Source organism: Pseudorasbora parva, chromosome 16, assembly GCF_024679245.1.
Source record: "Pseudorasbora parva isolate DD20220531a chromosome 16, ASM2467924v1, whole genome shotgun sequence".
Classification (NCBI taxonomy): Eukaryota; Metazoa; Chordata; class Actinopteri; order Cypriniformes; family Gobionidae; genus Pseudorasbora; species Pseudorasbora parva.
This window is the reverse complement of record NC_090187.1, coordinates 36,428,660-36,441,189: the sequence shown is the minus strand read 5'-3', so window position 1 is coordinate 36,441,189 and position 12,530 is coordinate 36,428,660. Positions and strand designations below refer to the sequence as shown.

General features: G+C 37.0%; 1 protein-coding gene across 4 annotated transcripts in view; it reads right to left on the bottom strand.

Moving 5' to 3' along the window:
* Nucleotides 1–960: 960 nt before the first annotated feature.
* Nucleotides 961–12,530, bottom strand: part of necab2 (N-terminal EF-hand calcium binding protein 2) — a 117,282-nt gene continuing 105,712 nt past the window's right edge. For all 4 annotated transcript variants that reach the window (XM_067420569.1, XM_067420567.1, XM_067420568.1 and 1 more), the window contains 4 exons: nucleotides 10,136–10,248; nucleotides 6,909–6,986; nucleotides 4,452–4,543; nucleotides 961–2,643 (listed from right to left, as the gene is read on the bottom strand). In XM_067420569.1, the coding sequence (XP_067276670.1) occupies nucleotides 2,615–2,643; nucleotides 4,452–4,543; nucleotides 6,909–6,986; nucleotides 10,136–10,248 (312 nt within the window). In that variant the 3' untranslated portion in view covers nucleotides 961–2,614. The remainder of the gene's footprint in view (nucleotides 2,644–4,451; nucleotides 4,544–6,908; nucleotides 6,987–10,135; nucleotides 10,249–12,530) is intronic.

The window sequence follows — 12,530 nt, the reverse complement described above, 5'->3', positions numbered from 1 at the left end:
TGTCATGTTAGCATAGATGTGAGTGTGAGCTAAAATATACTTGAAGAATATAGACCTTGGGTATTTGTCTTAGAACTTCTGTTTTTGCAGTATCTGTATATTTCTGTTATTGCTGTCGAAAAGTAATGGTAGCTTTAATGAAAGTTATCATGAGCATTCCTACATTTCATAAATGCCATTAGACCAGGAAGATTTTAAAATGAGCAGTTCATTCCTAAATCTTCTAGCCTCAATGCCAGCCGAACTTTGCCCCGCCCACAACATTTGAGATCGGGAAGTTTGGTAAATAAATGCTAAATTTATACGATGATGGACAGATGATCAACAAGAACGTAATCATCCACGTCACCAAAGAGTGCTTTGGTTGAATTCGTTCTAATCCTAAACGCAGAACTTGTGTGTAAAACCATTCACCTTTATTATTTCTCTCAAAAATGATGATCGTTTTAGTAAGTACTCCGTATATCCTTAAATTATTTTTACAACACCGCCAAACATAGTTTACACTCATCTTCTTCTTCCAGTGTGTTTGTGCAGTTGAGTTCTGTTGACAGCTAAGTCAATATACGTGACTTACACCGTTACTCTAAATGGTTATATTGTCTATCCATCCAGTCAATGGTTTGGTTGAAACGCCCCGTAAACACAGCCTAATGGAACAGTATCAGACCTATGTATTAAACTCATATTCTGACTAGAATCTGAGTATGACTACGTCAGGCTATTAATCTTCATCTTACCTTCATTCTGTGCAAATAGAAATAGGAAGAACAAACACAATGAGTGCAGTACATAAGGTCTTATAATATATGAAATAAAATAAGAGCTGAAGAAGCTGTCCTTTAGATTTCATTGGAACCACATTGGTATACAGAATTAATACAATACAATATAAGATTTTCATTTTAACACCCAATGTTTCTATTGAAAATGAATGAAGCTGAAAAATGGAACGACAGATCCTTTTTCAGACCTTTATTGAATAGCAGCACTCTACATAATCTAGAATTTTAACAAATTTAAGACGAATATAATACTTTGCATCCCTGCAATAAATCTCTACACTCACTTATAAGAGAGAAAGCCAGTATACGGAAACATACATGAGTATAAGAAGTAGTATTTCATCAAACAATGCCATTAAAAGTGACTGCTCAAGTAAGTTTAATTCATTTAATATATAGTTTTGTTTTCTTTTTTCCGTTACTGGAATAATATAAAAGAAAATAAGAAATGCACAAAATCCATTTAAAGTAGCATAGCTAAATTCTACGGCAAATAATTTACTGGACATTCATTTGTAACATGCACTCACTGTGAGGGATAAACAAACCAAACAGAAGGCAGGATTGGTGGGAAAGGAACGCTGCAGTTTGGGCCGTGTTGGTTTCGTTAGGTACCGAGTTGTTAACATTTTGAGCCAACCAGATAGTCACACAAATACAACAGTCTTAGATTTACCAATGAACAAATGTGAGCTGTGAAAGTATGACCAACTTTGAAAAATCCTCTACTAAATTTTGGCTTGTCCTGAGAAATGGAATGATTTGACGCCAAATGTTTAATAATATAGAAGCAATAAAACTGATGGAATATTAAGTCAGTGCCATTCTCGAACTCTATGCACTTTTCCTACATCCATATATGATCAGTCAACATAGAAATTTCAAGATAATTCTGTTATTACTCAGGATATTCTCTACTCTCTATCAGCAAATCTCATTTACATAAGCATTTCATCTATGGTTCAGGTACATTGTGCTTTTTTGCCAGATGTTTATTTGGTGTGTTGTAAATGTAGGCCCTTTGACTGGCAGTATGTCATGCTCATGGTTTGACAACAGTACCAGTCTCTCTAATCAGTGGATTTCCATCCTGGTCCTGGGGACCCACAACTCATTTCGTATGTCTCTCTTATCTGACGCACTCAGTTGGAGCTCTATTCCTAATGAGCCGATGATCTGCATTAGGTGTGTTAATTAAGAGACAGAAAATGTGCAGAGCTGTTGGTCCCTAGGTCCAGTTTAGAAAACCACTGCTCTACATGGCTCATGAAGATACAATTCAAAGTATTTATAACACCAACCTATAACTAGTATCAAATGACCTTTACAGAAATGCTATTGTCCATGGACAGCTGTAGAAATACTTTGCTGCACAGTTTTTGTCTTCTCAGAAGTTGTACCATAGGGAACTGTTTGCAAAGCAGCGGATGCATGTTTGAATTGGGATGAAATATTAATCAGCCTCATTTAGTTAGAAGAGACTATTTATGCAAGTTGATATTTCAAATGCAAATGCGAATCAAGCAGGTGTGGTTCCCAAATGCTTCGGGGAGTTTTAATGTCGCGATGGAGGTGAAGAGGGAATTGTTACCGTGTCCGGCGTTCTCTGCAGCCGACACTACTTTTGGCTCAATATCAAATGGATACCGTGTAAACAAGTAATTATAAAAGAGAAGGAGACAGAGTGGGGAGAGCGCTGAGAGAAAGGGCGATAGTTAAGATAGCAGGGACTGTGACAGGGCTAGAGAGGGGGAAGTGGAGGAAGAGGAGGAGAAGAGAAGGGTTTCAGGCATAAGGCGGGACGTTCCACCCGCAGACTGGCTCGCTTCTCAGTCTCTGTTCAGGCTGCACCAGGCGGCTAGAAAGAGAGAGATAACAGTTAAGTGTCATTAAAGGCATAAACAACAGTAAATGTTTAATGCCACAACTGCACCGCTTTGTTTATCCAACTTATTTTTAAAGTAAGAGTGGCCACGGCCATTTGTAATCGGAATGTGTTTGGCTTCCGCTTCCAGATATTTTTAGCTGTACAAAACAGCTCATAATAAGAAATACTAGTTTGCTAAATCAAGCATTGTAATATTTTATTATAAACACTGTTTTGTAGTGCAAATAGTTTTACTGTTTACTGCACTGTTATTCTACGGTTATTTACATATAATAATAATAATAATAGATTTTATTTATAATGCACTTTTCATTCCGAAGAATCTCAAAGTGCAAATTGTTATTTACATATGGGATGGGAGTTGAAATCACCTCATATTCAAAGAGAAATCAGATAAAAAGTTCCCATTACGCCATGGAAGGCGTATAAGAACGTCTTATGGAGAATCAAAAAACGTAGAGAAATATCTAACTTGTATTGTAACAGGCGATGCCAAACAGATAAAATATATATAATGTGTGACTCTGGACCACAAAACCAGTCATAAGTCACACGGATATATTTGTGGCAATAGCCAACAATATTGATTTTTTTTATGCCAAAAATCAACAAGATATTAAGTAAAGATCATGTTCAATGAAGATATTAAGATACATGCTAAGGATTTTTTTTTATAATTTTCTCAAAATTTTTTTTTTTTTTTTTTGTACCCTCAGATTCCAGATTTTCAAATAGTTGTATATCGGCCAAATATCATCCTAAATACTTTCCTATCCTAACAAACCATACATTAACGTAAAGCTTATTTATTCAGCTTTCGGATTATGTATAAATCTCAAGGTCAAAAAAAAAAGTACCCTTATGACTAGAGGTCCAGGGCCATATATGCTATATAGCACACTCCTATTTACGTCCTATTTATGTAGGATAATTTCATTGATTGTATATTTTGTAGAAGCTCTTTTTTAAAATTATTTCTCTTTGGGTGTGTTCACACTTGTAGTTCGGTTTGCTTGGTCCGGATAAAAAAAACAACAAACATAACAGGTCCGCTTAGGGTTCACATTAGAATTTTAATACCGAACCTAAAGGCGTAGAGATATATTCACAACCTGGTCGGCTTCACACACTTGGTCAGCTTTTATTACGTATATTTCACAACAGAACTTACTGAACATCAAAACAATGCTGTGTGCCGGGCTAAATGCACTGGTGTATGCGCAGCCAACATATAGCATTATATTGGCCAGCTGAAAACTCGTTACGGGCTTATAAAATGTTTAAAGGATTCAAAACAGTGGCATGTTTCCCTCCATCACACACAAAGGAAGATCTTCTGCGAGAAGAAGAGGTTATGATGCCTGTACCGAACTGTGATGGGCAACTTTGTGACAAGGAGAGAGAGAAAAAACAGGTATTCTGGAGCATTCTGTCCTTTTTGGGTCCACATTTACACGTCTTTGGTCCGTGTTGCGTTCATATTCTAACATATTTAGTTTGGAAGTTCACACTTATTCAAATGATTCACACTGACAGAGCAATCACACCAGAGTTTTGTTTAATTGACCCAAACATGCCAAGTGTGTAAAGACCCTTAGTTCAGAGACTGTCAGAGGAGACGCATGCTGAAAATGAGAGTAATCCTGCCGGGTGCATAATGGCTGTGAAATGTCTCCCCCCCCTGACTACACAAGACAATAAATGTAGCATCAAAGGGTGGTTTGGCAGTGGCACCAATGCTTGTAACAGCTTTTACAGCAGGCAGCAGTGGAACTCACCAGGCACAGCAACAGAGGACACAGCCTCGGGCTGGCATAGAGTATCCACTTTCACATGCTGGAAGGCCTTGCAAGCTGCGGTCTGAAGGTGCCTGAGAGAGAAGCAAGAGACAGTTAGAAAAGAAGTAAAACAAGTCGAATGTTTTCAGATGCAAAGCAGCAGCAATATTAATATACTGTAGAAGTGGATTGTGAATGTAACTATGTTTGATATGTAAATAATAAAGCTCAGTTTTTATTTGAAAAACAAGTGTTTGATGGCAAAAGACTGCACCTTAAATTTGGTCAGTTTAAATGTGATCATTATTTCCTTTAAAATGACAATTCTGTCATTTTCTATCCACCCTTTTCACTCACAACTCATGATATTTTTAATCAAATTTTGAAAGCTGCTCTTTTCCATATAATGAAAATGCATGGTTGTCAAGTTCATCTGCAACCAAAAGGCAAAAATACAGGCCAGTATGTTAGGATTTAAATTTGGGTCCCCATTAAGGGTGGAACGTAACCTAGAAATCTAGACGCACCCTAGCGGCAGGAAATCTCATCTGCTGTTAGTGTCGTCTAGCAACTCAATACACTTCTAAGCTGTAAACGCCAAACTGGTCAGGCCAATCACATTGTGTATAGAGTCAGTGGGTAGGGCTTAACATAATGACGGCAGAGTTGCGCTTGCGTGCTACTAGTAAACACAGAAGCTGGCGAACAGCGGTCTTTCGAATCAGCTTTGACCGCGACTCTGGAAGACTTGGAGTTAAGCTTTTCTCTGAGAAAAGATCAAAGAACGGCACTGAAGTCATTCTTAAAAAGGGAAGATGTGTTCGGAGTTTTGCCGACCGGATACGGCGAATGTTTAATCTGTCAACAAGCTCGGTTTCACCTTCGTTGCTCTGATTGGTGGTAGCTCTATCCTATCGCGTGCAGAGGGAGATTGAAAGACAACTGTTTATCCCGCCCCTCGGATTGAGCCCTGTCTATGGTGAGTTTCCAGACCAAACATCTTGATGTGGGTCTGGCTTGTCAGCCCAGGTGGAACGGTTCACGAAACTAATTTTTGAGTCAGGTCATATAATTTTTGGGATATGCAAAAATAAGTGTGTGTGTGACTAAGATGCAAATTAAATTAAGATACAAATAAAATAAACAGTGCTTGCCTGGTGCAGACTACACATTTTTTTTTCTATAATGATAGTCACTGTGTTAATCGCGATGACATTGCACACATAGTTAAAGAAGGCGAGCAATGATTGGTCGGGAAGTAACCTGTAGTCTGACATGTTTCTCTTCCATGACACAAATAAGAATTTAGGAGTCAAAAATCAAAATTTGACAGAATTGTAACAGACAAAAATATTGTGTAGTCTGAATCAAGCATAACAGTATTAAGGTAGAAAATTAATTATCAATTGTAAAAGACTGCGGAGTCTTCACTATATAAAATGTATATAAATATAACTAATCTTTGTTAAAGCTACCAAAAATGCTTTTCTTTTTGTCTTTAGTTGTTTGATTAACATTAATGACAGATGGCAGCAGGTGTATTAGGTCACTGTTGTCACTTTAAGCCTGAATGCACGGATTCAATATAATGATACACTTTTGTTTTCTTTCTCTTTTTTTTCTTTCTCTTGTTAAAATTAACTTAAGACATAAGCTTGTTTATGAAGATAATCACCATGTAGTTTGTATGTGTATGTTCAATCACAAAATGAAAAACTAAATTTTGTGTTTATGCGAGTTTCATGAATTACTCACCCTCATGTCGTTGGACTTTGTAAGACGTCTTTAGTGCCTTTATGGGTCTTGTGAGTGGGTCAGTGGGAATGTACTGAATGCCAATGGAGGCCTTTCTGAAGCCTTTCTCAGCCATCAGCTTTCAACAAAAATATCTTCATTTGTATTCCGAAGATAAACGAAGGTGTTACGGGTGTCCAACGACATGAGGGTGAGTAATTGATGAAGTAATTTTCATTTTTGGATGAACTAACCCTTTAAAAAGGCAGAGCATTAAAAAAAATACATGTCCTATATATGTTGGATAATTGCATTGATTGTATATTTTTCAGCTAGTCTCTTTTGAAATAAATTCTCTTAATGCAGAGGCTGCCAGAGGGCACACATACTGAAAATAAGTCTTGAATTTGAAATGCGTCTTCTTGTGCCTAAATGGTTTAAAATGACTTGAATGTTTAAACAGCCAAAACTTAAAAACACATGCACTGGATGGTTAACCTTTTCAATTAATCAGCGAATCACACGTGATCCCAACTGTGAGGCCTGGTCCCGATGGATCAGGGCTCAACTACTCTCCGTACACCCCTAGTCCTCATAAATGTTAATGGAAACTTCTAAGTAAAAGCTTATTTTTCTCATGTGTTGTCTCGTGATAAGACTACAGTTTAGATAGAAGATCCCAGTGAACACAAGCACAGTCACACACAGGAGAAAAGGTTTTACCTCTTCCACTCCTCCTCTCCGTCCCAGAACTCATACACCACAAAGGAAAGGCCATCAGGCAGCCGCACAGCCGTCACACTGGAGAGAGATGAACACAAGAACAACATTGAAAAAACACTACACATTTTCTACCTCACGTTTCACGAACAACGATTCGGCAATATTATAGAAGCAAACCGGTGAAAATAAAGAAAACATAAACAGAAGCATAATTATACATTGTACTTTATGACCCTCCACTTGATGGCAGTAACTCCTCAGATATTTCTGCTATGCTACAGTTGCAGCCCTTTAGGCAATAAAACGGCAAAGATTAGCATTAGCTCAATAAATCAACAGAAGTCTAAACATTAGCTAGTTCTGACAACCACTACAGACCCTCAAACTTTCAGCAAAACTGTAGCAAGTAGCTTCTTTTTTTATGCTTTCTGGATGTGGAAATGATTCAAGCTGTACCCAATCTTGGGTCGCCCACGTTAGAGAACCTGTCAGCTCATGTCTCCAGCAGCTGCAGACATTTAAAGTCAAGGAAAATATAAAAACTAACTCTAATTCAAAAAAGTATGGTGTATCAATGATACAATGATATATCAACATTACTAAAATAACACTGCAAGTGGAAAGAGACAATCTTTTGAGAGGAAGAACAAGTTACATTTAGATAAAAGATTATGAAGTCAATTCATTCCTGCTCCAATGAATCTCTCAAAGAATGCGTTTTAAGAAAGTAAATAGGTTCAATTTTGATTTTATGTCGACTTTTATAACTGTACAGGATTATTGTTGCCAAACCGTGAACAAAAGTATCAAGTCGGTCAGTGAGTTATAAGTTAATTTGAATAAAATGAGCAGTTGTAGAAACGAAAGAGCATTTCAATCACTGATTCATCACTGTTTCACAAACAGAACATGAAAGGAGGAAAGTTGAAAGAAATAAAAGGAGGCTACAGAGATGACAGTTCAGCAGCAATCAGGTCTTTGTAGAAGCTTGCAGATGTTCTCACTGATCAATTATTCACTAGTCTGATGTGAATCATGACGGCAGTACAAAATGCCGCCACACAAAACCCTCTCTCAGAGAACAGACTCAGGAGCTTCCTCGAGAAACACTATATAGGACCTTTTTTACTCAATGCTGTTACATTATTTATCCATACTGTGGGGCTGAAAAAAATGCTCTTGTGGTCTGCCCAAAAATGTGAAAATGAAGCAACTCCTAAACTACTGTTCAAACAATTGGATTTGTTTTGTTTTGTTTTTCAAAGAAGTCTCTTATGCTCACCAAGGCTGCGTTTAATTGATCAAAAATACCCTAAAACTTTAATACTGTGAACATTATGAGGATTTAATAACCGTTTTTTATTTTATGTTAATATTGTATTTGTGATGGTAAAGCTGATTTAGGGCTCAATTAAAATGTTGGTATAGTTTAGGGTCTAATTCTCACTATTAACTAGTTGCATATTAGCATACAAATTACTACCATATTGGAAGTTTATTACTAATTATAAAGCACATATTAATCCCTTATTCTGCCTGGCCATATTCTACATCGCTTAATCCTACCCAATCCCTAAATTTAACAACTACCTTACTAACTATTGAAAAGCAATAATTAGGAGTTTATTAAAGGGTTAGTTCACCCAAAAATGAAAATTACTTCATTAATTACTCACCTTCATGTCGTTGGACACCCGTAAGACCTTCGTTCATCTTCTGAACACAAATGAAGATATTTTTGTTGAAAGCTGATGGCTGAGAAGGCTTCAGAAAGGCCTCCATTGGCATTCAGTACATTTACACTGACCCACTCACACAAGACCCATAAAGGCACTAAAGACGTCTTACAAAGTCCATCTCACTACAGTGGCTGTACAATAATGTTACAATGCGACGAAAATAGTTATTGTGCAAAAAAAAAAAAAAAACGACTTTATCCGGCAAGTAATTGACGTGAACTCGACGCATGCGCGGGAATATGACGCAGCTCCACCGTTCAATGCATGACCCGGAAGAGGAGGAGCGCCGCTATCACATGAGTTCACGTCAGAGACCTACACGGAAGACAATAACTTGGCGGATAAAGTAATTATTTAGATTTTTTTTGCGCACAAAAACTATTCTAGTCGCGCCGTAAAATTATTGTACAGCCACTATAGTGAGATGGACTTTGTAAGACGTCTTTAGTGCCTTTATGGGTCTTGTGTGAGTGGGTCAGTGGGAATGTACTGAATGCCAATGGAGGCCTTTCTGAAGCCTTTCTCAGCCATCAGCTTTCAACAAAAATATCTTCATTTGTATTCCGAAGATGAACGAAGGTCTCACGGGTGTCCAACGACATGAGGGTGAGTAATTAATGAAATCATTTTCATTTTTGGGTGAACTAACCCTTTTAAGGAAAAATTTTTAGTTAACAGTGAGAATTTGATCCTAATCTAAAGTGTGACCAAAATTTCTTAGCATTATCAGTCGTGCTACTTCATATTTTTGTGGAAATCGTGATTTTATTTCCAATTCAAAGCATTTATTTGAAATAGTAAAGACTTTTACATTGGGGCTTTGTAATCACTAGCTATTAATACTGCAGAAAAACAGCCATTGTTTAACCAGTTTCATTATTAATTCATGAACTAGAATAACAACACTTCCCTCGCTCACCTGCCATCTTTATCTACAGGAGCCAAAACGATACAGTGTCTTATTTCAACACATCAGGGATAAATACACATTGTTGAGACGCATGCATTTATAAAAGAGACAGGTTTACTCTTTAAGAAATGCATAGCGGTGCAGTTATTGCTACCCTTCAACAGACATTTTCAAACATGAAACTTAATACAGAGCATGTGCGTTTCCCTCAGCAGATAAAAACTGTAAACACTTCAGTCTGACAGCACAAAAATAAAAGCACAGAAAAAAGTTTTGTACTATCATACTGCCTTTAGTGTTGTACTATCATACTGTTGAGATGCAATTCGAGATGCACTGTAAAAAAATGTTCTAGTGACTGATCACATCTACATTTTTCAGTTGGCCAAATGGAATTAAATTGCATCAATTCACAGAAATTAAATTTGGCCAACTGAACAATTTAGATGTGATCAGTCACTAGAAAATTTTCAATTGGAGACATTATGTTTTTTTTTAGAGTGTTAAGAGGGAATTAGACAACATACTCATTAGAAGGTCAAACTAAAAAAGAACTAAAACAAATGAAGTCAACTCACTGGAAACAGTCTCTCTGAGCAGACACATTCTTCAGGTATTGTTTCAGGGCCTCGCAGAACTCTCCTAGCTGCTTCTGGGAAACATTCATCTCCTGGCGGATCAGGTAGAGAGACTAAAGAGAGAGAAAGAGCGAGAGGGTGAGGGGGAGAGGGGGGGGGAGTGAGAGGGTGAGAGAGAGAGAGGTTAGTTTCCACTAATCTGAATACATAATGAAAACTGTGAGGGGGATGATGGGAATGTCTTGTGATTAAAATGCATGCAAGTTTTTGTACTGATATGTACTGACGTTAATATCCCCTTTTTAGGCTAAATAAACTAATGAATAATTGCAGCTATAATGGGTTGTCAGATGCAGTATATATAATCTATATTGTGGCTGAAGGGTTAAGAAAGATTTGCATATGGTTATTCCTTCAGGAGAAAGAGAAATAAATATGATAAATATCAGACAGTAAAATCAATACAGCTACTCTTTTGGATTGTCGCCCAAGTAACTAATTAATTCCCAGTGTAAACTAAATGATGTAGAATTGTGGGAGTGTGGTTGGCTACCAAATGAAGTACAGTACAAATAACGGCATGATTTAAACCTGCTTCACTGCAACCAATAGTGAAGAAAAAAAAAATTCTGTATAATAAATAATGTTTATAGAGTATCAAAATTTCATAACATTTTTTAAAGGATAAATGTAGAACTTCACGGAAATGAAACTTAACCGCTTTTGAATGTTCTGTTTCACATAATTGCACTTTTCACGTGTCACTCATGCCTCCCACTCTTTTCTAAATTGGTGCTGTCATCTTGAACCAACTTTATTAAGTCTGTGAGATTTGATTAAATAACCGATATTACTAAGAAATTATAGGTTTAAATATTATATTTGCTTGGCAGACAATTTCACCCCGAGGAGCCTGGAGCGCTGATTGACATCTGCATTTATGCGCTGAATATCACGAAAGTTAAAGATGCCAATATGCAAGTCATTTCACCTTAAAATAATATCCTCTAAAATGTTTATAATACACTACCGTTCCAAAGTTCAGAGTCAGTACGATTTTATGTTCGAAATGAATACTTTTATTCAGCATTAAATTGATTAAAAGTGAGAGTTGAGTCATTTCAAATGTTACAAAAGATTAGGCCCTACTATTTCAAATAAATGCAGTTCTTCTGAAGTTTCTATTCACCCAAAGAATCCTGAAAAAAAGTCTCCCGGTTTCCATAAACTTATTAAGCAGCACAACTGTTTTAAACATTGATAAGCATATTAGAATGATTTCTGAAGGGTCATGTGACACTGAAGACTGGAGTAATGAATGTATACATTACATATAAAATTCAGCTTTGCCACCACAGGACTAGATTGCATTTTAAAATATAGTAAAACATGAAACAATTATTTTACATTGCAATACTATTTAGCACATTACTGTGTTTACTGTATTTTTGATTAAATAAATGCAGTCTTTTTAACAGTTGTGTAAGTAAATCCTATTTTGGACCTGGTGAACTGTAGAAAGAAAAAAAGTTCCTATAACTTTTATATGCCATTATATTACACCAAACAACAGCACCGGGAAAAAAAAAGCCTAAATAAAGTGAGGAAAGGGTATGTTTTTTAAGAGATATCAGAGTATATTTTTGTGTGTGGTGTATGCTATAACTAAAGTGTCACATCTTTAATAGAGCATGTGTAGTTCCCCGGCAGGTGGGCAAGATAAAACCCAAGCGAAACCATTAGGCCCTTCGATTTGACAGCCGTCCTGTTCCCCGAAGGCGAGGGCAATAAAAGAGCAGACGCCTGGTAATAAACCCTGAACTTAATCAAGAGCACTATGCCACCCAACACTAGCCAGAATGCAATCAGAAACACTACATTACCCGACCTACACACAATGATAAGTATCACTCTGTTTTCCCATTCTCCTCCACTGGAGGCCTGATCTGATAGGCACATAAGAATAATTAGAGGAATGCATGAGGATTAGCAATCCAATTTTCTTTGCATTTCGACATGTGGCTGATCCGAAGGCACTGCATTGCGACCGATTGCACTAATGTCTTTCATTAGTCTTCAGTGTTTGTTTGAACAGTGAGGGACCTTCATTCAGACTCAACGCTGTGGAATAAACTGATAAAACAAAGCTTGGTAGACGATGCAAATGTGACCCATAGTGTAAGGCTTTGGGCTCTGTGGGATATTATCATTGTATTATTAGAATCCTTAAATCACTTGCTCTGACAGAAGCCAGTTTAAATTTTATTCAGCAATATTTCTTGGGTGTATTGCAATGTCTCTCATTTGGCTTTATGTGAAATTAGCAGTCCCTGTGGTGAATGTACTTTGCATATATGTGTATGATGTGCGTCTCTTTAGCTCAGAAGGGAACCTA